The sequence below is a fragment of the Bubalus kerabau genome, chromosome 6, assembly GCF_029407905.1.
Source record: "Bubalus kerabau isolate K-KA32 ecotype Philippines breed swamp buffalo chromosome 6, PCC_UOA_SB_1v2, whole genome shotgun sequence".
NCBI classification, from domain to species: domain Eukaryota; kingdom Metazoa; phylum Chordata; class Mammalia; order Artiodactyla; family Bovidae; genus Bubalus; species Bubalus kerabau.
Window position 1 is genome coordinate 104,215,174 of NC_073629.1, and position 24,122 is coordinate 104,239,295.

General features: G+C 40.1%; 1 protein-coding gene across 3 annotated transcripts in view; it reads right to left on the reverse strand.

Annotated features, from left to right (window-relative positions):
* CCDC30 (coiled-coil domain containing 30) overlaps positions 1-24,122 on the reverse strand; it is a 140,720-nt gene that overhangs the window by 38,353 nt on the left and 78,245 nt on the right. For 2 of the 3 annotated variants that reach the window (XM_055586181.1, XM_055586180.1), the window contains exons 11-13: positions 6,932-7,111; positions 3,402-3,611; positions 1,372-1,526 (exon numbers count right to left, since the gene is read on the reverse strand). In XM_055586181.1, coding sequence (XP_055442156.1) covers positions 1,372-1,526; positions 3,402-3,611; positions 6,932-7,111 — 545 coding nt within the window. Of the gene's footprint in view, positions 1-1,371; positions 1,527-3,401; positions 3,612-6,931; positions 7,112-12,864; positions 13,109-24,122 lie in introns of all 3 variants that reach the window. The other variant, XM_055586179.1, reaches the window with a different exon arrangement.

Consider the following 24,122-nt stretch of genomic DNA (forward strand, 5'->3'; position numbering starts at 1 on the left):
GCAGTGAGACCTGAGTGAATTCACTATTCACTCAAACATTCATTTATTCACTTACTCAAACATTCGGATCAACATATTTGCTAAGCAGCTACTGAGTGTTGGGCTCTACGCTAGGGGTTTCTTTTCTTTTCTGACTGTGCTGAGGCGCAGCATGTGGGATCTTCGTTCCCAGACCAGAGATCGAACCTGCAACCCCTGCAGTGGAAACATGGAGTCTTAACTATTGTACTTCCAGGGAAGTCCTATACTAGGGGTTTCAATTAGAGCTGAAAGTAAAGCTTCTGAGCTTAACAATTTATGGGAATGGCTATATATCTTTCAGTAGTTAAAACTACTAAGTACTTTCTTAAGACACATGTTCTGAGTGCCACCGAAGTGCCAATATTTATACTGTCTAAATTTTAAAATTTTACTAATCTTTATCAGTTTTGCCAGCTACATTTTTTATGGAGTAGTAACATACATATGACAATATGCCCATGACTTGAAGTTTAGGGTATATAAGATCATTTTAATAAGAATCCTAATAATAATCAAAACTCTTCTAGAAAAAAACATGACAGCTGTTAACTACTATCGGCTTGTTAATGATTAAGATGCATATAAAGTACTTGGATCTTCTTTAAAGAAAATCAGCTGATAAATACAAAACAGCAACCGCATTCTAGTCTGCATTTTTGTGCCAATCGTGTTAAGAATTAGAAAAGCAGATCCCAGGGGATCATATTTCATAGGCAATCCATTCATTCAAGATTTACTGGTGCACCAAGCATGTTCCAGAACAAGACATAATCCCTGCCCTTGAAAATTCCACACTCTAGTATGAAAGGCAAGCAAGAAAATAAACAATCAGAATATAGTGATACATACATATGTATATGTATATATATATATGTATATGTGTGTATATATATATATATGTGTGTGTGTATATACACACACACACATATACACACACATACATATATATCACCATGTATAGATGTGGGGCTTCCCAGATGGTGCTAGTGGTAAAGAACCCACCTACCAAAGCAGGAGATGTAAGAGATACTGGTTCAATCCCTGGGTTGGGAAGATGCTCTGGAGGAGGGCATGGTAACCCACTCCAGTATTCTTGCCTAGAGAATCCCATGGACAGAGGAGCCTGGCAGGCTACGGTCCATAGGGTCACAAAGAGTCGGACATGACTGAAGCCACTTAGCACGTACATACATACATACACACACACACACACACACACACACATATATGCAGTTTTGTAACTGAGTTTACTTCAGTGGGGACACAGAGGAAATGCAGTGGTAACTTGACACTGCTCATAAACTCAGGGGTGGTTAGCCCACAGAAAAATGACATCTTTGCTCCTCTTACCTCTTCTGTTGTTCTTCCTGATATTGTTGCTTTATTTTAGCTTCATTTTCTATTGCTTCTTTTATCCTTTCCTCTAATTGCTTCTTCTCCAAAATAAAAGTGTCTGTCAGATTGACTTTATGAGCATGTTCTAATTTCTGCTGCAGATCCAAAATCTTAAATGAAAAGAGTTTACAAATAAAACTTTAAGTGTGACTTATTTTCCAATTAGGGAAATACCATATAGATAGCAAACAGTAGTACTAACATAAAAATCTCATCTGAAGAGTGTGACAAGATTTATTTTAATTTTAAAATTAAACTACTTAATTGTTGCAATATGCAATGTGTTCACATAATTTAGTGTGTGTGGGTAAACTAAGCTACAAAATCTCCTTTCCATTCTTATATTGCCTTCTTTCCAGTTTTCCTCCACCAAACAGGTAATCACTGTTATTAGTTTCTTGTCCACCCTTCTAGAAATTGATTTATGTTTATATAAACAAATACTGGGGCTTCCCAGGTGACTCAGTGGTAAAGAATCTGCCTGCAATTCAGGAGACACAGGAGACTTGGGTTCAATCCCTGGGTCGGGAAGATCCCCTGGAGGAGGAAATGGTAACCCACTCCAGTATTTTTGCCTGGAAAATCCCATGGACAGAAGAACCAAGAGGGCTACTACAGTCCATGGAATTGCAAAGAGTCGGACATGACTGAAGTGACTGAGCATGCATCTTGCATCCTGATACACGTGTGCAGCAGAATGCAGTAGAATTTCCCTAGTTTTTATGCCTAGTAGTAGAAGTGTTGGGTTGGTTGTATGGTATATATACATCTTTAACTTAACTAGATACTAATGCCAAATTGCTTTCTGAAGTGTCTATACTAGTTTACTCTTCCAACTGCAGTCAGAATATGTGATCCTGTTGCACAAAATCCAGTACCAATATTTATATTGTCTAAATTTTAAAATTTTACTAATCTATATCAATTTTGCCAGTTACTTTTTTAATGGAGTAATAACATACATATGACAATATGCCCACAACTTGCACATACTCAGTGAAGTTTTACTTACATAACCACCACTTCCAGTCTAAGATAAAGAATACTTCCAGCACCATAGACGATTCCCTCATGTCCCCCTCATAAGGATATCCACTATTCTATCACCATAGCTTGATGCTGCTGCTGCTGCTAAGTTGCTTCAGTTGTGTCCGACTCTGTGTGACCCCATGGACGGCAGCCCATCAGGCTCCCCCGTCCCTGGGATTCTCCAGGCAAGAACACTGGAGTGGGTTGCCATTTCCTTCTCCAATGCATGAAAGTGAAAAGTGAAAGTGAAGTCGCTCAGTCGTGTCTGACTCTTCGCGACCCCATGGACTGTAGCCTACCAGGCTCCTCTATCCATGGGATTTCCCGGGCAAGAGTACTGGAGTGGGGTGCCATTGCCTTCTCCATCACCATAGCTTAGTTTTGTCTATTCTTAAACCTCATATAAATGAAATTACATAGTATGAACTCTTTTGTGCTGGCTTCTTTAGCTCAACATTGAGTTTTTGAGTTTAAGACAGATTGCTATCATCTAATTTTGATGTTTGCTTTACATTTATGTGGTTTGATGAAATGATTTATTTTTTACATAAGATTTGACTCTCAGACAAACCCAGGAAGAAAATGTGCGCGTGTTACATACTACTGCCACCTGGTGTTCGACAGGCTAAAATGCAGGGGCAACATTTCACAAGGGTTCATTTCTTAACAATACCTATCCCTCCAAAAATTACAAACTAAAAATCAAATAAATAGACAATCCAAGTGACAGGAGACTAAGTCCTTTAAAATTTGAAAGTATATAATGAAAGTCATTTAATCTCAGATTTACTGGAACCGTAGGAACAGGTGACATCAAAAGAGGAAAGCTTAGGAGAGTAAAAAAAACCCTAGAATTTTATCGTTTGCACTCTATCTATTTCTTAAAATCCTCAGGGAAACAGAATTTCAGTAGTAGTATCCAGGGCATGATATTTATTAAGTGTGAGGATAATTACCTTGTCCTCTGCATCAGCAACTTTAGATTTCTCCTGAGCCAGCATTTCCTGCAGGTTGTTCTGTGATTTAATGCTCTGAGCCTGTTTAAGTACTTCCAGCTCCAGTTCCCTGATTTTCTGCTGACAGTGCTTCCAGTCAGCCGTGAGTGAACAGCACATCTTTGAGCTGTCTAATAACTTTTCCTGGGTCTGCTTGAGTTCAATTTTGATCTAGAGGTGGGTAATAAAGACAAGTGACAAAAATAAGCATGGGATGAATGTGGATGTGAGCCAGAATAAGCAGCTTTCAAAGAAATGTAGTCTCTCCCAAGAGCTGACAAATAACCAGTGTCATGTGGCTGGTTACCTCTCTGGAGCTGCTGGCAGCTTGACAAAGGAATTTTCCTAAGAGTTTCTGTACATGCGTGATCTAAATAGTTTCCATCCTTTTTTTCCTACCCCAGTCTACTGGCTTTCAATCCCACTACTTCATGAAGCTATTTTTGCCAGGGGCAGTACTGCCTTTCCCACTGCCAGAATTTAAGTCCCTTGGGCAACTGACCTATTAGTAGCAGTTCCTTCCTCCATCTCAGAAAGTTCTCCTCTCCTAGTCTGTGATACCCACCTCTCCTGGTTTTCATTCACCACTGCTGTTGCTTCTTGGTTTCTTCTTAGACTATTCGAGTGAACTCAACTTCTAAATATTAGTGGGCTATTCTAGGCCTGCCTTCAAAGTGACGCATTCTCTCTCCAGATTCATTCTCATGATTTAAAAATACCACGTTTACGCCAATATACGCCAAAGTGGAACACCTGGATTCTGCCCATATCTCCAAAACTGTCCTTCTCTTAGTCTTCCTGACTTCAGTAAAGGATGCCACTACCCACACTTGGGTTCGGGCTACTGACCCGAGAGTGACCCTTGAGCCTCCCTCTTCCGCCATCGTGAGTCTATTCCGCACGTGCTTCCACTCTAGCCTGCAGCGCATCTCGCGCCCCTTTTTGCCATTTGTGTCCCCAGCTCTGCTAGCTCATCATCATCTCCAGCCTGGACCGTAGCAACAGCACGGCTTGCACCACCTCCGTGTTTAGTCCCTTCTCATCTGTTACCCGCACTGCCGCCAGTGTTCTTTTAAAAACATAAACTGAACCGTACTTTCTGAGTGGTATGTGTGCATGTGCTCAGCTGCTTCAGTCGTGTCCGACTCTTTGCGACCCCGTGGACTATAGCCCGCCAGTCTCCTCTGTCCATAGAACTCTCCAGGCAAGAATACTGGAGTGGGTTGCCACTCCCTTCTCCAGGGGCTCTTCCTGACCCAGGGATCGAACCCATGTCTCCTGCATTGCAGGCAGATTCTTTATTTCTGAGCCACTGGGGAAGCCTTCTGAGTGGTACATTTCACAATAAAATGGTTTAAAAGCAGCACATGTGCATTCTGGTTCCTTAGCCAGTCTTACAAGTATGCCTAATATTAGCCAGAGGCCCAGAGTTCAAACATCTCTGAGTGGATTTTTAAAAGTTCTAAGTTTGCAAAGCTGAGTTTTCAAAGTGCCCCAAATTGAAGAGAGGGAAAGACAGAAATAGGCCTGGTACTAAATTCTGACTCCGCAATTTGTCAGCTTTGTCATCTTGAACAATTTTCTCATCTATAAAATGCTGACCCTTCAGGACTGGGAGGTTTATAATAGATAAAGTGGACAAGCTGTCACTATAAGGTAGCTGGCTATTGCATATAACTCTGCTTAGGTGCCTGACCTAAGGCATCAGCCCAAAGACCAAAGTCTCATCAATGAAATGGCCAAAATTTTACCCTACCATGAACGAGAATCAAAACAACAAAAAATACCTTCTGCTTTTATCAAGTTATCATTTACCCATCCCTGAAGGACTTGTTCATTAATCAACAAATACTGATATTTATAGAGTGCCAACCATATTTAAGATGTTATGATCTGTTGTTCTGGTCATTGTACCTTGACAAAGATGTAGTCAGAGTGGACAATTAAAATGATCTAAGAGAGGTGTTTGAAGGGAAAGGTAAAAGGTGTCTTGAAATGTGAGAAAGGTTTGAAATTTAATTTAAAACTACAAAGGCTTGAGAGAATATGATATTTAATATTAAAAACAACTGTGAATGAAGAGGATAGGGAAGAAGTGTATCCAAAGAATCCTGGAATTCTGGACTTCTCTAGAAGGGCTTTCCTAGAAGTTTGAGATAAATGATTATTTGTTTTCCTCTATATCTCCCCTACTAGACTGTGAGCTCCTAAAAAGTAGGGACCTTTCTTAATCCATTTTTATGTCACTTTTTAAATAAGGTCATTGATCCTGCCATACCAGGGTGGCAAGCTTTTCATATAAAGGACCAGACGGTAAATGTTTTAGCCTCTGTGGGCCACATGGTCTCTTGTCAGAACTACTCATATCCGCTGTTGTAGTGCAAAGGCAGCCATCAGTAATATGTGAAAGAACAGGTATGGCTGTGTGCCAATAAAACGTTATTCACAGAAATAAAGGCAAGTCAAATCCTGCCTATGGATTTTACCTATAGGCCAAAGTTTGCTGACCCCTGCACCAGGGGATAAGAACTGTGTCCATTTTGCCTATCATTAAATCCTCAGTATTGACGAGATGGCCTGCCTTGTGTTAAGACTGATGCTCAATAAATATTTGTTGAATGTTGAACTCCAGAATCTTAAATAAATAGATAAATAAATAAATAGAAACTAGGTCCCTAATATATGCTTACAGAATTGAACCATAATTAAAAGAAAATACCATTTTACATGGTGGTTCAGTCTGAGCATTTTGTAGTTCATAACATTTAGATGAATCTGTGGGTGGCAGTTCTATACAGATTACTGTAAAATAAGCGAGTTTGGGGGATGTTCCTCTAACTTTTTGATACACTCACGTCAAGAAGAACAATTTTGCTTTCTCATGGTTTGTACCTTGGGGCAGTTGATATTTGATTCAACCAATAATAATGAATGCACCTAGGGACTTCCCTGGAGGTCCAGTGGTTAAGACTTTGCCTTCCAACGCGGGGAGTACAGGTTTGATCTCTGGTCGAGGAGCTAAGATCCTACATGCCTTGGGGCCAAAAAACCAAAACATAAAATAGAAACAATACTGTAACAAATTCAATAAAGACATTTTAAATGGTCCACATAAAAATAATCTTTTTAAAAATGAATGCACCTACTAGGAATAAATACGTCCAGAGAGAGAACCAGGGAAGTGCTACTAGAGATTTGGTTCAGGGCATCGAAATTATTAAGTGCTAAATGTCCTAGGTAATAATTTCAAAAAACTTCAAAGTTTTTCATATTTACAGCACATACGACCTTTTAGCAGCAGAGAAACAACTGAAGTGTGCACCTACTTGGTAAAGAGAAGTTGAAGGATGCAGCTACCAGATCACTGATGCTGTCTACCCATCTGGGGACTCAATCATGAATTACCAAGTTGCAGAAGTTAGAGTCCTTCATTCCTGGGGTCAGGTGAGCAGTTGAGACTCTTAAATGAAGGATACCCCCACTGGAATTACCTTAAGGCTTTCTTCCTGAAGTAAGCTATTATGTTGCTTTAAGTCCGAGTTCTTTCCTCGCTCATATCGAAGCTCTTTTTCTGCGGAGCTGCATAGAGTCTGGAGCCGGCGCAAATTCTGGTGAAGTTGTTGTACCTCCTCTTGCTGCCAGTATTTCCGGTTTTCCCCAGATGATGGATACTAAAAGAAACGTTTTACCAGGGAAATATGGACAATTTGAAAGAATGTTGGTAAAACATGGGTTCCAGCTGTCAGAATGTGATTAGTCACACGTAAATGTTTTTGGAGTTAGCTTCACTCTAACCAATTACTCTTTTTACATGTATGGCCAGTTGTATAAGTTCATATAATTTAACTCATACTAGAGTGAAAATATTGAAGAAGTTACGTGATCAAAAGCAATTAAGCATAGAAAATTAACTTTATTATTTTTCACATTAATGAAGGGGAACAGAAATGTGGACAGTTTTAGAGCAAAACATGCTTTAAACAGGGAGTACAGGGCTTCCCTGGTGGCTCAGAAGTAAAGAATCTGCCTGCCACTGCAGGAGACACAGGTTCGACCTCTGATTTGAGAAGATCCCACATGCCTGGAGCAACTAAGCCTGTGCACCACAGCTATGGAGCCTGTGCTCTAGAGCCCAGGAGCCACACCTACTGAAGCCCACACACCCTAGAACCCATGGACCTCAACAAGAGAAGCCACTGCAATGAGCAACCCGCACACCACAACTAGAGTGTATCCCCTACTTGCCACAACTAGAGAAAAGCCCTCACAGCAACGAAGACCCAACACAGTCAAAAATAAATAAATAAATAAAAATTTTAAAAATACAGGGAGTTCAAACCATCAGTTTATGAAGGAGTGTGAATGTGTGTGTGGAAGCTGTGTGTGTGTGCATGTGCACACGTGTGCATGTGTGTAGTGTCTGTTGGTAAAGGGGAAGATGACACTTAGCAAGAGATACTAAATTCCTAGACTTCCTCATCGCTTTCCTTTTACTTTATGATTCTCCTTCAGTTACTTTTCAACAACACACTCTCCTGCCAGGCCTCTCTGGCACAATAAAACTTGTGACCAAAGGAGGAATTATTTAGATTTTCTAAAAGGTAGGCATATATAGGCGTGCTGAGTAGATAAAGAAGTCAACCTTATTCAGCTCAATAGATAAGATACTATCTGTTTCCTGAGTTCTGGTCCAGTCTGCTTCCTGTTCAAGACTTTCTGAAAAGGTCACATCATTATTCTAGTTTATCTTGCTATAACAGAATTGCTGCAGTGAATTCCGCAAGTCCTGTTAGCCTTTCAGTTCCGGTCTTGGGTTAGTCAAAAAGGCATCTGGATCCAACTTGTTTGTGTTAGAGCTGCAAGTGCCTAAGATCCCTAGTGAGCTTGCTATGGATATATGCACTGTTATCTAAACATGTTCAACTGATATTTATTTGTTGTTACAGAAGAATAACTGATGGACATTCTAATTTTATCCAGTAGTCTAGAAGATTTGGTTTTATGTAAATGTATCCCCATGACTCAGATCTATTCTAGGGGAGCTATTACATTAAAGTTTTGGAGAGGGCAAGCCTAAGGGTCAATTCCAGATAAATTTACCACAATAATCTAAGAGAGGGGTTTCCTTGGTGGCTCAGATGGTAAAGAATCTGTCTGCAATGCAGGAGACCCGGGTTTGAACCTTGGTTCAGGAAGATCCCCTGGAAAAGGGAATGGCTAACCACTCCAGTATTTTTTTTTTTTTCCACTTCAATATTCTTGCCTGAAAAATTCCATGGACAGAGGAGCCTAACAGGCTACAGTCCATGGGATCGAAGAGTCAGACATGACTGAGTGACTAACACTTTCATTTTCAATCTAAGACAGACACCTTGGGAAGGCTTTTGGGAGTCAGCTTGCCAGCCTTCCTTAGAAAATTAGCTTGACGTGAGAACTATGTGCTTTCTATGAGTCTGTCAGCAAGAGGAAGCAGATGACAAAATAGTTAAAAGGTCAGGCTGTAACAGAGACAGACCCAGGTTTCACCACAAAGTGTCATACTAGGCCAATTATTTAACCTCTCTAAAGCCTTAGTTTCTTCATCTATAAGGTGGCAACAATAATATTCCTGCCTCATTGTATTGCTTAATATACACAGGGTATTAAGTACAGTGCCTAGGGCATAGTGAAAAATGCGAAACTACATATTAAATCTACAAAATTAAGACAATTAACAGTGGTTCAAATGTGTTTCAAGAATAGTGGGAAAGCAATATCTAGAACTCAGCTATTGCAACCTCACCTGGAATACTGTTGAACAACAGAAATTAAGCCCTAAAGGTCATCAGCAGCCACAAATGATGTCACAAAAGACATATGAGCAATATAGCTCACATACTTACTCATAATAGAAACTCTCACAATTTTTTTTTACTATGTATTTGCCATTTATAAGCATTCTTTAAAGTTTAGGTGTTTACAGCTACCTAAATTTGCACATTATGAGATTAATAAGATGCAGCACACATGGAAAGTAGCAAAGTACCAGCACCATAATCTTGCAACATCAGTGAAGTCTAAAAACTACACGCACACACAGACACACACAGGGACTAAAAAGCAGAATGATCTATAGCTATCAGATGATCAAAGAGCTATATACACAGAAAGAGGTTCTGAAATTATCACTGCACAGTGCACTGTAGACAAAAATCCAACTAAAATGTATTTTCTGGGACTTTACCAGTATCAGTGGATAAGACTCCATGCTCCCAATACAGGGGGCCCGGGTTCGATCCCTGGTTAGGGAACTAAGATTCCACATATTGCAACTAGAGAGGCTGCATGCTGCAATGAATGAAGATCAGTGCAGGCAAACAAACAAAAATAATAAAAAACAAATAAATTTTTAAAAATGTATTTTCTTCCTCGCTTGCTTAAAGAAGTAAATAAAATATTATGTGTGTGAATGTTTTGGGAAATGTGAATTTTAAGACACAAATATGTTATTTTTTTCCCCATGAGGCCCATATCTACCTCGTTTACTGCTGTATGTTCCTTAACATGGGGCCTGGCACATCACAGATACTCAGTTAATACTGGTTGAATAAATGAATAAGAATAACTTACACTTCTTTTAATAATCCAGATTCACTGTTATGGAAGAAAATTACTGTTTCTGTGGCTATACGGTATATAGATTTGTTCATTCACAAAAAGGCTATTTTCCCAGATTTCTCATAGAATTTTTATATATTTAATAGTTTTTTTCACACACACACCCACCGAGTATTGAGAAAAGATTCTTCAAGTAATGGGAAAGGGTAAATTAGAGAAAATTAATAAATTAACCTTCATGGCAAATAGATGGGGAAACAATGGAAACAGTGACAGACTTTATTTTTGGGGGGCCACAAAATCACTGCAGATGGTGACTGCAGCCATGAAATTAAAAGACACTTGCTCCTTGGAAGAAAAGCTATGACAAACCTATTCAACATATTAAAAAGCAGAGACATTACTTTACCAACAAAGGCACGTCTAGTTAAAACTATGGCTTTTCCAGTAGTCATGTATGGATGTGAGAGCTGGGCCATAAAGAAGGCTGAGTGCCGAAGGATTGATGCTTTTGAGCTGTGGTGTTGGAGAACTCTTGAGAGTCCTTTGGACTGCAAGGAGATCCAACCAGTCAATCCTAAAGAAAATCAGTCCTGAATATTCAATGGAAGGACTGATGCTGAAGCTGAAACTCCAATACTTTTTGGTCACTTGATGCGAAAAACTGACTCCTTGGAAAAGACCCTGATGCTGGGAAATACTGAAGGTGGGAGGAGAAGGGGGCGACAGAGGATGAGATGGTTGGATGGCCTCACTTACTCAATGGACATGAGTTTGAGCAAGCTCTGGGAGTTGGTGATGGACAGGGAAGCCTGGTGTGCTGCAGTCCATGGGGTCACAAAGAGTCACACACAACTGAACTGAAATGAATAAATTAACCAAGGTGTTAGTTCTCATACTCTAGATTTTATTATTCTAAAAGTTCACTGATCATTTTAAGCTCATAAGTAAACTTTAATTATCTTTATGACCACAGTGTTCAGCCTCTGCTCAAGCCTCCTACACTGGCCCACTGCCCAATAAAAGGATTGTCTGAGTATGAAAATTCAACCTCTTTTTGACTATGTGATGTCATACTTCCTTTTGGTCTTCTGAACAAATCCAGCGACTTCCTTCTCATTCAAATGCATCTGAATCTCCTTTTCAGGTATACATTTTCCTTGTTTACTATGACTTGACTATTTTTCACTCTATAGCCAAAGCTCTTTTCATGTATATTTTTGACTTCTTTTATTAATACTCTTCCTTGTTTTCTTGGACTTCCCTGGTGGCTTAGACAGTAAAGTGTCTGCCTACAATGCGGGAGACCCGGGTTCAATCCCTGGGCCAGGAAGATCTCCTGGAAAAGGAAATGGCAACCCACTCCAGTATTCTTGCCTGGGAAATCCTATGGCTGGAAAAGCCTGGCAGGCTACAGTCCATGGGGTCGCAAAGAATCGGACATGACTGAGCGACTTCACTTTCTTACTTTCACTTTCTTTCCTTCTTGTTTTCTAAATGTATATTGAATCACTCCTCAAATGTATATTATCAGTTTTTTGAATTTGCTTTACTTATGAATTGGTTTACTTTTGAGATTCTCCCTCTGTGGATCTCAAAATAATTCCTACAAAGGTGTGTGTAGGGAAATCTTAATTTGTACAAGAGGGAATCAGTAGAACTGAGGTAAAAGAATTGAGATATAGTTACTCCTTTTATTTCTCCTGCAAGCAGACTGCTAATAAATAGCAATTGTTTATTGTTCAGTTGCTCAGTCATGTCCGACTCTTTGCAACCCCATGGACTGCAGCACGCCAGGCTTCCCTGTCCTTCACTATCTCCAGAGTCTGCTCAAATTCATGTCCATGGAGTCAGTGATGCCATCAAACCATCTCATCCTGTCACCCCCTTCTCCTCCTGCCCTCAATCTTTTCCAGCATAAGGTCTTTTCCAATGAGTTGGCTCTTCACATCAGGCAGCCAATTATTAGAACTTCAGCTTCAGAATCAGTCTTTCCAATGAATATTCAGGGTTGGTTTCCTTTAGGATTGACTGGTTTTGTCTCCTTGCTGTTCAAGGGACTCTCAAGAGTCTTCTCTAGCACCACAGTTTGAAAGCATCAATTCTTTGGCACTCAGCCTTCTTTATGGTCCAACTCTCACATCCACACATGACTACTGGAAAAACCAAAGCTTGGACTGTATGGACCTTTGCTGGCAAAGTGATGTCTCTGCTTTTTTAATACACTGTCTAGGTTTGTCATATCTTTTCTTCCAAGGAGCAAGCATCTTTTGATTTCAGGGCTGCAGTCATCATCCACAGTGAATTTGGAGCCTGAGAAAATAGTCTGTAACTGTTTTCATTGTTTCCCTATCTATTTGCCATGAAGTAATGGGACCAGATGCCATGATCTTAGTTTTTTGAATGCTGAGTTTTAAGCCAGCTTTTTCACTCTCCTCTTTAAATAGCTATAGCCATATTTTAAAGAATTCCAAGTCTGTGGCCTTTTCCCCACCAAAACAATGTATTTTGTATATCAAGCTAGGTACCAGGAACACAAAATGTGGCACAAATCCTGCTGTCCCCTATTCCACCCGCCCAGTGCCGACAATGACAATCAATCAGCATTCTTTCCTGCTGAGAATTCCTGAGCCCAAGAACCCTTTATAATAAAATGCATCAACGAATGGGCTCAGCTGAGATTTTGAGTGCTATTTATTAACATTCGGGGCATGGTTATGATATTGTTCAACAGATATATGCTAACAGTGATATTAAAAATTAAACCTCTATCCACAGCTAATCAGAGGAAATGGAGCCAGTCAGGCCTCATGTTTATCATACCTACCTGGAAACTACTGTCTTCTGTGGTATCCCCAGAGCTCTGAGACTGAAGGAGGCTCTGATTCATAAGGCTCAGCTCTTCTCTGAGCCTCATAACTTCCTCAGGCTGCAAGGTCAACTGCTGTTCTTCACCTCTCATTTCTTGGTTCTGCTGTGAGTCCTCCTCCTTCCGTCCCTCTCTTGGAAAAGTGCCCTCCTTTACTGCCTTCTCTGGAATTTCCTTCTGCTTATTTTCTCCTAGTTCGGGACTTAGCATAAATATAATAATAAAAAAAACTATCAAAATGCTCCTTATAGTAGCAGAATATGGAGGAAAAATATGTACCAGTGAAGAAACTGCTGCAAGCAAGATTTTTGACCTGAATTCTACAGCAGAGCAGTTGTCTTATGCTTGAAAATAAACTTTAAAAACAAATCACTCATATGTTTTTTTACTCATATGCAGGGAAATGACCCATCATAGGTTTTTGTCTACTGCTGCTGCTGCTGCTAAGTTGCTTCAGTCGTGTCTGACTCTGTGCGACCCCGTAGATGGCAGCCCACCAGGCTCCCCCGTCCCTGGGATTCTCCAAGCAATAACACTGGAGTGGGTTGCCATTTCCTTCTCCAATGCATGAAAGTGAAAAGTGAAAGCGAAGTCACTCAGTCGTGTCCGGCTCTTAGCAACCCCATGGACTGCAGCCTACCAGGCTCCTCCGTCCGTGGGATTTTCCAGGCAAGAGTACTGGAGTGGGGTCCCGTTGCCTTCTCCAGGTTTTTGTCTACAGGTGTAGATAGATAAGCAGTTTAGTGAATTTTTCACTTTTTCAACTTTTAGTATGGCATTGGGCAGATATAGCTTATAAAGATTTTTTTTTAATCACTCAATAAGCATCAGGCACTTTGGCAGGCATTAGGGTTACAACAGGACAAAATCCTGTCCCTAAGGAGCGTACAATTTAGTGAGAAATAAGGATAAGTTAACAAGTGATTATATTAAGCTAGTAATAAGTAATTGGAGGCCTGATGGATGAGTTGGCACAAGCTAGGCAGATGTAAAGGTAGGGATGTGTGCATACTTGCCTGTGTGTGTATATGTTGAAGATGGGGGATGTTGGAAGATTTCATAAATAAGATAGGTAAAAGCCCAGAGGCAAAAGAGACAGTGTGCCTTAGGAAGATTATTTGGAATCTGTGTGTCAGAAAAGTCAGGTGAGAGATTGTTGTGATCTGCCTACTAACCAACAGTGACTAGAATAGGATGGCGGGCATGAAAAGGCAGAATGGATCCTAGAGAGATATTCAGAAGACAGTACTGATAAAAATCAGTCATTTATTGGGTGTGGCAGGTGAGGGAGAAAAGGGAACAATGAGTGACACCTGGATTTCTGACAGGAACAAATGAGCAAGTGGATGGTAGCCCAAGAAGACAGAATGTAGGTATACACTGGAGAGATGCCTGGGGTGAAGATACAGATACAGAGGAATGTGAGCAGAAACCTTGGGACTAATGAGCCAGGGAGAAGGGGGAAAGTAAGAGGAAGAGGATCAATCTAGTCAGAAGCCTAAAGCCTTGTGAGGGACAAGCAGAGGAAAGGGGCCTGAAGAGCAAGCTCAGAAGCCAGAGTAGCGGGAGGAAAACCAAAAGGCTGTGAGCCATTGAAGCCAAGGAGGGAACATACCTTCCACGGTTAGACAGCGTGAATGAAAAGTGAACACAAACAAGTCCATTTTGTTTTTATTCCATTAATCTTAAATTTGTTTCCGGTACCTTGGGGTCTAGCACAAGATGCTTCACAAGTTATAGTTGGTGCTCAAATTCTCTAAGACGGCAGTTTGGCAATACATCAAGAGCCATAAAAATGTTCAGATCTTTTGACTGAATAATAGCATACCAGTGAATTTACTGGTATAAAATAGTTGGCAAGAAGAAAAAAGCTGAATATATAATAATGCTCATAACCACAGTACTTAAAACAGTGACTAAGTGGAGACACAGAAATGGCTAAGATTATTAAAGATAAACCAACTTCAAAGTGGTATGTAGACTATTCGTCAATGTTAAATACTTAATAAAGTTGTGGAACAATGAATAATATATATGTATTGTGTGTAAACATCATACATATGGGAAAGGTATATACAGAAAAAAACTGGAAAGAACACAGGAAAAATTGTATCTATTGAGTTTTTTTCCCTTTTACAATTTCTTTAATATTGTATGAAAAAGAATTAAATGTTTTACTTTGAACTCAGCAATTTTTTTAAAGGTAATATATTCATATTAAAAAGCAGAGACATTACTTTGTCAACAAAGGTCCATCTAGTCAAGGCTATGGTTTTTCCAATAGTCATGTATGGATGTGAGAGTTGGACTGTGAAGAAAGCTGAGCGCCAAAGAATTGATGCTTTTGAACTGTGGTGTTGGAGAAGACTCTTGAGAGTCCCTTGGACTGCAAGGAGATCCAACCAGTCCATTCTGAAGGAGATCAGTCCTGGGTATTCTTTGGAAGGAATGATGCTAAAGCTGAAACTCCAGTACTTTGGCCACCTCATGCGAAGAGTTGACTCATTGGAAAAGACTCTGATGCTGGGAGGGATTGGGGGCAGGAGGAGAAGGGGACGACAGAGGATGAGATGGCTGGATGGCATCACCGACTCGACAGACATGAGTTTGGGTGAACTCCGGGAGTTGGTGATGGACAGGGAGGCCTGGCATGCTGCAATTCATGAGGTCACAAAGAGTCAGACACGACTGAGCGACTGAACTGAACTGAATATATTCAAATGATAAAAAACATGAGATAAAGAGTAGAACGTTTTAAAAATAAATTTCTGATAAAATAGTGATTCCTTCCATCCCCCGTAAACTCTTTTCCTTTTCCTACTCTCAAAGAAAGCTGAAGACTGGGAAAATGCAAACATATACCTAATATTTTTAAAAAATGGAAAAACTGACTTCTGCATTCAGGAAGATAAAGTAGACATACTTTTCCATATTTTTCCCAACAAGTACAACTAAAAACTCTGGACATCATATATAAAACAAATATAAGAAGACTCTGAAAAGTAGGAAGAAGTGAAATCAGCTAGGGAACTCAGGACTTGAAGAATGACATGTCTATGAGTTTCCTGGGTTTTATTGTAGCCGTGTATATTCAAGACTTAGTGCTGAAGAAGCTGGCAACCCAGACAACACCTAGAAGCATAGATGAAAGGCTTTTTACTCTGTACAGAGGGCCAGGAAATGGACAACCAAGGAAGAAAGAAAACTTTTGGACATTATCCACTTTTCCCCAGCCAAATGTCATAGAAAAAAAAAACTCTGGTTCTACCTCACTCATGTCAGCAAAGGTCAAGATGGGAGCCCAAATTTCCACCTTCACCAGGTATAAGAAGGTACCTCAACTCCTCTGCTGGGGATAGATAGTGTCAGAGGCCAATGGGAAGCAGGGGTTTTCATCCCTTCCAGGTAGTACTAGACATGGGGAATATGGACTTCCACCCCTACCCGGAAGTAAGGAGGTACCTTTCTCTCTATTGGGGTAGTTTCAGAGGAGGCCTAGTAGAGGGTCAGGACTTGCACCAGTGCCCTGCTCATGATGTCATGGGGGCCAAGTAGAGAGCACTAACAAGACATCCCTCCCGTCACAGCCAGCGCAGTACAAGTGGAGCCTAGTGAGGAGCAGTAACTCCTACCATTACCAGCAGTAATGAGGAGTCCTTCTTTCCTTGGGTGTTCACAGAGGCTGAGGGGGGAACCTAGACTTCTACTGTAACCTGGGGTAGTAATGAGACAATATACTCCTCCATGTCGCCTGCCCCAGAGTGGCATCATAAGAAGCCAGCTAAACAGAAGGTTAAATAAAACAAGATGTAGAGTTTTAGAACCTAATACCCAAAATATTCAGATTTCATTCTGAAATTATTCATCATACCAAGAACCAGAAATCTCAACTTGAATGAGAAAAGGCAACAATAGATGATAAACCAAGAAGTCAGGATTATTGAAAAATATTTTAAATCAGACTTCATAATATAATTCAAAGAGCAATTATGAAAATTTGAAACAAATGAAAAGGTAGAAAGTCTGAAAAGAACTAGAAAGTCTCAGTAAAGAAAGAGAAGATATAGGGGGCGGTCCTAAGATGGCAGAGGAATAGGACGGGGAGACCACTTTCTCCCCCACAAATTCATCAAAAGAACATTTAAATGCTGAGTAAATTCCACAAAACAACTTCTGAATGCCGGCAGAGGACATCAGGCACCCAGAAAAGCAACCCATTGTCTTCGAAAGGAGGTAGGAAAAAATATAAAAGACAAAAAGACAAAAAGAGGTAGGGATGGAGCTCCGTCCTGGGAAGGGAGTCTTAAAAAAGAGAGAAGTTTGAAGTTTCCAAACACCAGGAAACACTCTCACTGCCGAGTCTCTGACAAGCCTTGGAGGCACAGAGAGCAACATAACAGGGAGGAAAAATAAATAAATAATTAAAAGCCACATATTATGAGCCCAATGGTAACTCCCCCAGCAGAGAAGCAGTGCAGACGCCTGTACCCGCCACTAGCAAGCTGGGGGCTGGGCAGGGAGGCATGGGCTGCATTGCTTAGAGTAAGGACCAAAGCTGAATGCCCCGAGGGCAATCTGAGGGAACTGACTTGGGCTAGCAAACCAAACTGCGGGATAGCTACCACTTGCAAAGCCCTAACCTAAGACACCGCCAGGCCTGCACACAGAACAACGGACTGAACAGAACTAGCCGGCTGCAGACCATCCCCCTCCGGTGACAGGCAGCCAGAGCTGGAAGGGGGCAATCGCAGCTCCAGAGAGACATTATCTACCAAACTATAAGCAGGCTTCTTTGCTAACTAAGACTTCTTGGGGTTCTGGACATCTGCCTGCGAAGGTGCGCCGGTTGTACACCCAGAAAACCAAGCGGCAGGGACAGGGGAGGCGATAAGTCGCAGCGGCGCTGGCCAAACACCTCATCACCTGAGCTGCTCGGACCTGGGAAGGGCACAAAATGCAGGCCTGACTGAGTCTGCACCTCTGAGGACTACCCGAGCGCCTGAACCTGAGTGGCTTAGACCTGGGAGGTGCAGGCAGCCCAGGGCTGGCCTCGGACGGTTCCCAGTGGAGCAACCTAGAGCCTGAGCAGTGTGGGCAGGGAGGGCACACATGCCGTGAGCGGGGGCAGGTCCAGTGTGGCTGAGGCACTGCGAGCACACGCCAGTGGTATCTGTTTGCAGTGTCCCTCCCTCCCCACAGCGTGACTGAACAAGTGAGCCTAAAAAAAGTGTCCACCACCGCCCCCTTGTGTCAGGGCGGAAATCAGACACTGAAGAGACCAGCAAACAGAAGAAGCTAAAACAGAGGAAAGTGCCTTGGAAGTGACAGATGTAATAGATTAAAACCCTGTAGTTAGTACCGACTACATAGGAAGGGGCCTATAGACCTTGAGAAATATAAGCCCGACCAAGGAACTATCCGAAAATGAACTGACCCCACACTGCCCACAACACCACCAGAGAAAGTCCTAGATGTATTTTTACTATTTTTACGATCATTCTTTTTTTTTCTTTTAATTTTTAAAATTTTAAGTCCTTTATTACTCCTTTAATTTTCATTTTTATAACCTACTATTACTTTGCCAAAAAAAAGACCCTATTTTTTTTAAAGCAAACTTCATATATATATATATATATATATATATAAAAACATAATTTTTGTGACTTTTTTTCTTCTTTTCTTTAATACTGTATTTTTGAAAATCCAGCCTCTACTCTAGATTTTTAATCTTTGCTTTTTGGTATTTGTTATCAATTTTGTACCTTTAAGAACCCAATCTTCAGTACCCATTTTTACTTGGGAGCGAGATTACTGGCTTGACTGCTCTCTCCCCCTTCGGACTCTCCTTTTTCTCCACCAGGTCGCCTCTGTCTCCTCCCTCCCCCTTCTCTTCTCTACCCAACTCTGTGAATCTCTTTGTGGGTTCCAGACGTTGGAGAACACTTGGGGAACTGATTACTAGCTGGATCTGTCTCTCTCCTTTTGATTCCCCCTTTTTATCCTCCTGGCCACCTCTGTCTCCTTCCTCCCTCTTCTCTTTTCTGTATAAATCCATGAAAATCTCTGAGCGGTCCAGACTGTGGAATGCACATAAGGAAGTGATTACTGGCTAACTTGCTCTCTCCTCTTTTGATTCCTCCTCATCTCATTTGGGTCACTTCTAAATCCCTCCTCCCTCTTCTCTTCTCCATGTAGCTCTGTGAACCTCTCTGGGTGTCCCTCACTGTAGAGAAACTTTTTATCTTTAACCTAGATGTTTTATCAACGATGCTGTATAGAAGGAGAAGTCTTGAGACTACCGTAAAAATAAGACTGAAAACCAGAAGCAGGAGGCTTAAGTCCAAATCCTGAGAACACCAGAGAACTCCTGACTCCAGGGAACATTAATCGACAGAAGCTCATCAAATGACTCCACACCTACACTGAAACCAAGCACCACCCAAGGACCAACAAGTTCCAGAGCAAGACATACCACGCAAATTCTCCAGCAACACAGGAACACAGCCCTGAGCTTCAATATACAGGCTGCCCAAAGTTACTCCAAACCCACTGACATCTCATAACTCATTACTGGACACTTCATTGCACTCCAGAGAGAAGAAATCCAGCTCCACCCACCAGAACACTGACACAAGCTTCCCTAACCAAGAAACCTTGACAAGCCACCCGTACAACCCAACCCACAGTGAGGAAACTCCACAATAAAGAGAACTCCACAAACTGCCAGAATACAGAAAGGCCACCCCAAACACAGCAATATAAACAAGATGAAGAGACAGAGGAATACCCAGCAGGTAAAGGAACAGGATAAATGCCCACCAAACCAAACAAAAGAGGAAGAGATAGGGAATCTACCTGATAAAGAATTCTGAATAATGATAGTGAAAATGATCCAAAATCTTGAAATCAAAATGGAATCACAGATAAATAGCCTGGAGACAAGGATTGAGAAGATGCAAGAAAGGTTTAACAAGGACCTAGAAGAAATAAAAAAGAGTCAATATATAATGAATAAAGCAATAAATGAGATCAAAAACACTCTGGAAGCAACAAATAGTAGAATAACAGAGGCAGAAGATAGGATTAGTGAACTAGAGGATAGAATGGTAGAAATAAATGAATCAGAGAAGAAAAAAGAAAAACGAATTAAAAGAAATGAGGACAATCTCAGAGGCCTCCAGGACAATATTAAACGCCCCAACATTTGAATCATAGGAGTCCCAGAAGAAGACAAAAAGAAAGACCATGAGAGAATACTTGAGGAGATAATAGTTGAAAACTTCCCTAAAATGGGGAAGGAAATAATCACCCAAGTCCAAGAAACCCAGAGAGTCCCAAACAGGATAAACCCAAGGCGAAACACCCCAAGACACATATTAATCAAATTAACAAAGATCAAACACAAAGAACAAATATTAAAAGCAGCAAGGGAAAAACAACAAATAACACACAAGGGGATTCCCATAAGGATAACAGCTGATCTTTCAATAGAAACTCTTCAGGCCAGGAGGGAATGGCAAGACATACTTAAAGTGATGAAAGAAAATAACCTACAGCCCAGATTACTGTACCCAGCAAGGATCTCATTCAAGTATGAAAGAGAAATCAAAAGCTTTACACAGACAAGCAAAAGCTGAGAGAATTCAGCACCACCAAACCAGCTCTCTAACAAATGCTAAATCATATTCTCTAGACAGGAAACACAAAAAGGGTGTATAAACTCAAACCCAAAACAATAAAGTAAATGGCAACGGGATCATACTTATCAATAATTACCTTAAATGTAAATGGGTTGAATGCCCCAACCAAAAGACAAAGACTGGCTGAATGGATACAAAAACAAGACCCCTACATATGTTGTCTACAAGAGACCCACCTCAAAACAGGGGACACATACAGACTGAAAGTGAAGGGCTGGAAAAAAATATTCCATGCAAATAGAGACCAAAAGAAAGGGGGAGTAGCAATACTCATGTCAGATAAAATAGACTTTAAAACAAAGGCTGTGAAAAGAGACAAAGAAGGACACTATATAATGATCAAAGGATCAATCCAAGAAGAAGATATAACAATTATAAATATATATGCACCCAACATAGGAGCACCACAATATATAAGACAGATGCTAACAAGTATGAAAGGGGAAATTAACAATAACACAATAATAGTGGGAGATTTTAATACCCCACTCACACCTATGGATAGATCAACTAAACAGAAAATTAACAAGGAAACACAAACTTTAAATGATACAATAGACCAGTTAGACCTAATTGATATCTATAGGACATTTCATCCCAAAACAATGAATTTCACCTTTTTCTCAAGTGCACACGGAACCTTCTCCAGGATAGATCACATCCTGGGCTATAAATCTAGCCTTGGAAAATTAAAAAAAATTGAAATCATTCCAAAGATCTTTTCTGACCACAATGCAGTAAGATTAGATTTCAATTACAGGAGAAAAACTTTTAAAAATTCCAACATATGGAGGATGAACAACACGCTGCTGAATAACCAACAAATCACAGAAGAAATCAAAAAAGAAATCAAAATATGCATAGAAACGAATGAAAATGAAAACACAACAACCCCAAACCTGTGTGACACTGTAAAAGCAGTCCTAAGGGGAAAGTTCATAGCAATACAGGCATACCTCAAGAAACAAGAAAAAAGTCAAATAAATAACCTAACTCTACACCTAAAGCAACTAGAAAAGGAAGAAATGAAGAACCCTAAGGTTAGTAGAAGGAAAGAAATCTTAAAAAATTAGGGCAGAAATAAATGCAGAAGAAACAAAAGAGACCATAGCAAAAATCAACAAAGCCAAAAGCTGGTTCTTTGAAAGGATAAATAAAATTGACAAACCATTAGCCAGACTCATCAAGAAACAAAGGGAGAAAACTCAAATCAATAAAATTAGAAATGAAAATGGAGAGATCACAACAGACAACACAGAAATATAAAGGATCATAAGAGACTACTATCAGCAATTATATGCCAATAAAATGGACAACGTGGAAGAAATGGACAAATTCTTAGAAAAGTACAACTTTCCAAAACTGGACCAGGAAGAAATAGAAAATCTTAACAGACCCATCACAAGCACGGAAATTGAAACTGTAATCAGAAATCTTCCAGCAAACAAAAGCCCAGGTCCAGATGGCTTCACAGCTGAATTTTACCAAAAATTTAGAGAAGAGCTAACACCTATCCTACTCAAACTCTTCCAGAAAATTGCAGAGGAAGGTAAACTTCCAAACTCATTCTATGAGGCCACCATCACCCTAATACCAACATCTGACAAAGATGCCACAAAAAAAGAAAACTACAGGCCAATATCACTGATGAACATAGATGCAAAAATCCTTAACAAAATTCTAGCAATCAGAACCCAACAACACATTAGAAAGATCATACACCATGACCAAGTGGGCTTTATCCCAGGGATGCAAGGATTCTTCAGTATCCACAAATCAATGTAATACACCACATTAACAAATTGAAAAATAAAAGCCATATGATTATCTCAATAGATGCAGAGAAAGACTTTGACAAAATTCAACATCCATTTATGATAAAAACTCTCCAGAAAGCAGGAATAGAAGGAACATACCTCAATATAATAAAAGCTATATGTGACAAACCCACAGCAAACATTATCCTCAATGGTGAAAAATTGAAAGCATTTCCCCTAAAGTCAGGAACAAGACAAGGCTGCTCACTCTCATCCACTACTGTTCAACATAGTTTTGGAAGTTTTGGCCACAGCAATCAGAGCAGAAAAAGAAATAAAAGGAATGCAAATTGGAAAAGAAGTAAAACTCTCAATGTTTGCAGATGACATGATCCTCTACATAGAAAACCCTAAAGACTCCACCAGAAAATTACTAGAGCTAATCAATGAATATAGTAAAGTTGCAGGATATAAAATCAACACACAGAAATCCCTTGCATTCCTATACACTAATAATGAGAAAACAGAGAAATTCAGGAAACAATTACATTCACCATTGCAATGAAAAGAATAAAATACTTAGGAATATACCTACCTAAAGAAACTAAAGACCTATAAGTAGAAAATTATAAAACACTGGCAAAAGAAATCAAAGAGGACACTAATAGATGGAGAAATATACCATGTTCATGGATTGGAAGAATCAATATAGTGAAAATGAGTATACTACCCAAAGCAATCTATAGATTCAATGCAATCCCTATCAAGCTACCAATGGTATTTTTCACAGAGCTAGAACAAATAATTTCACAATTTGTATGGAAATACAAAAAACCTCGAATAGCCAAAGCAATCTTGAGAAAGAAGAATGGAACTGGAGGAATCAACCTACCTGACTTCAGGCTCTACTACAAAGCCACAGTCATCAAGACAGTATGGTACTGGCACAAAGACAGAAATATAGATCAATGGAACAAAATAGAAAGCCCAGAGATAAATCCACGCACCGATGCACACCTTATCTTTGACAAAGGAGGCAAGAATATACAATGGAGAAAAGACAATCTCTTTAACAAGTGGTGCTGGGAAAACTGATCAACCACTTGCAAAAGAATGAAACTAGAACACTTTCTAACACCATACACAAAAATAAACTCAAAGTGGATTAAAGATTAAATGTAAGACCAGAAACTATACAACTCCTAGAGGAGAACATAGGCAAAACACTCTCCAACATAAATCACAGCAGGATTCTCTATGATCCACCTCCCAGAATACTGGAAATAAAAGCAAAAATAAACAAACGGGACCTAACTAAAATTAAAAGCTTCTGCACAACCAAGGAAACTCTAAGCAAGGTGAAAAGACAGCCTTCAGAATGGGAGAAAATAATAGCAAATGAAGCAACTGACAAACAACTAATCTCAAAAATATACAAGCAACTCCTACAGCTCAACTCCAGAAAAATAAATGACCCAATCAAAAAATGGGCCAAAGAACTAAATAGAGATTTCTCCAAAGAAGACACACAGATGGCTAACAAACACATGACAAGATGCTCAACATCACTCGTTATCAGAGAAATGCAAATCAAAACCACTATGAGGTACCATTTCACGCCAGTCAGAATGGCTGCTATCCAAAAGTCTACAAGCAAAAAATGCTGGAGAGGGTGTGGAGAAAAGGGAACCCTCTTACACTGTTGGTGGGAATACAAACTAGTACATCCACTATGGAGAACAGTGTGGAGATTCCTTAA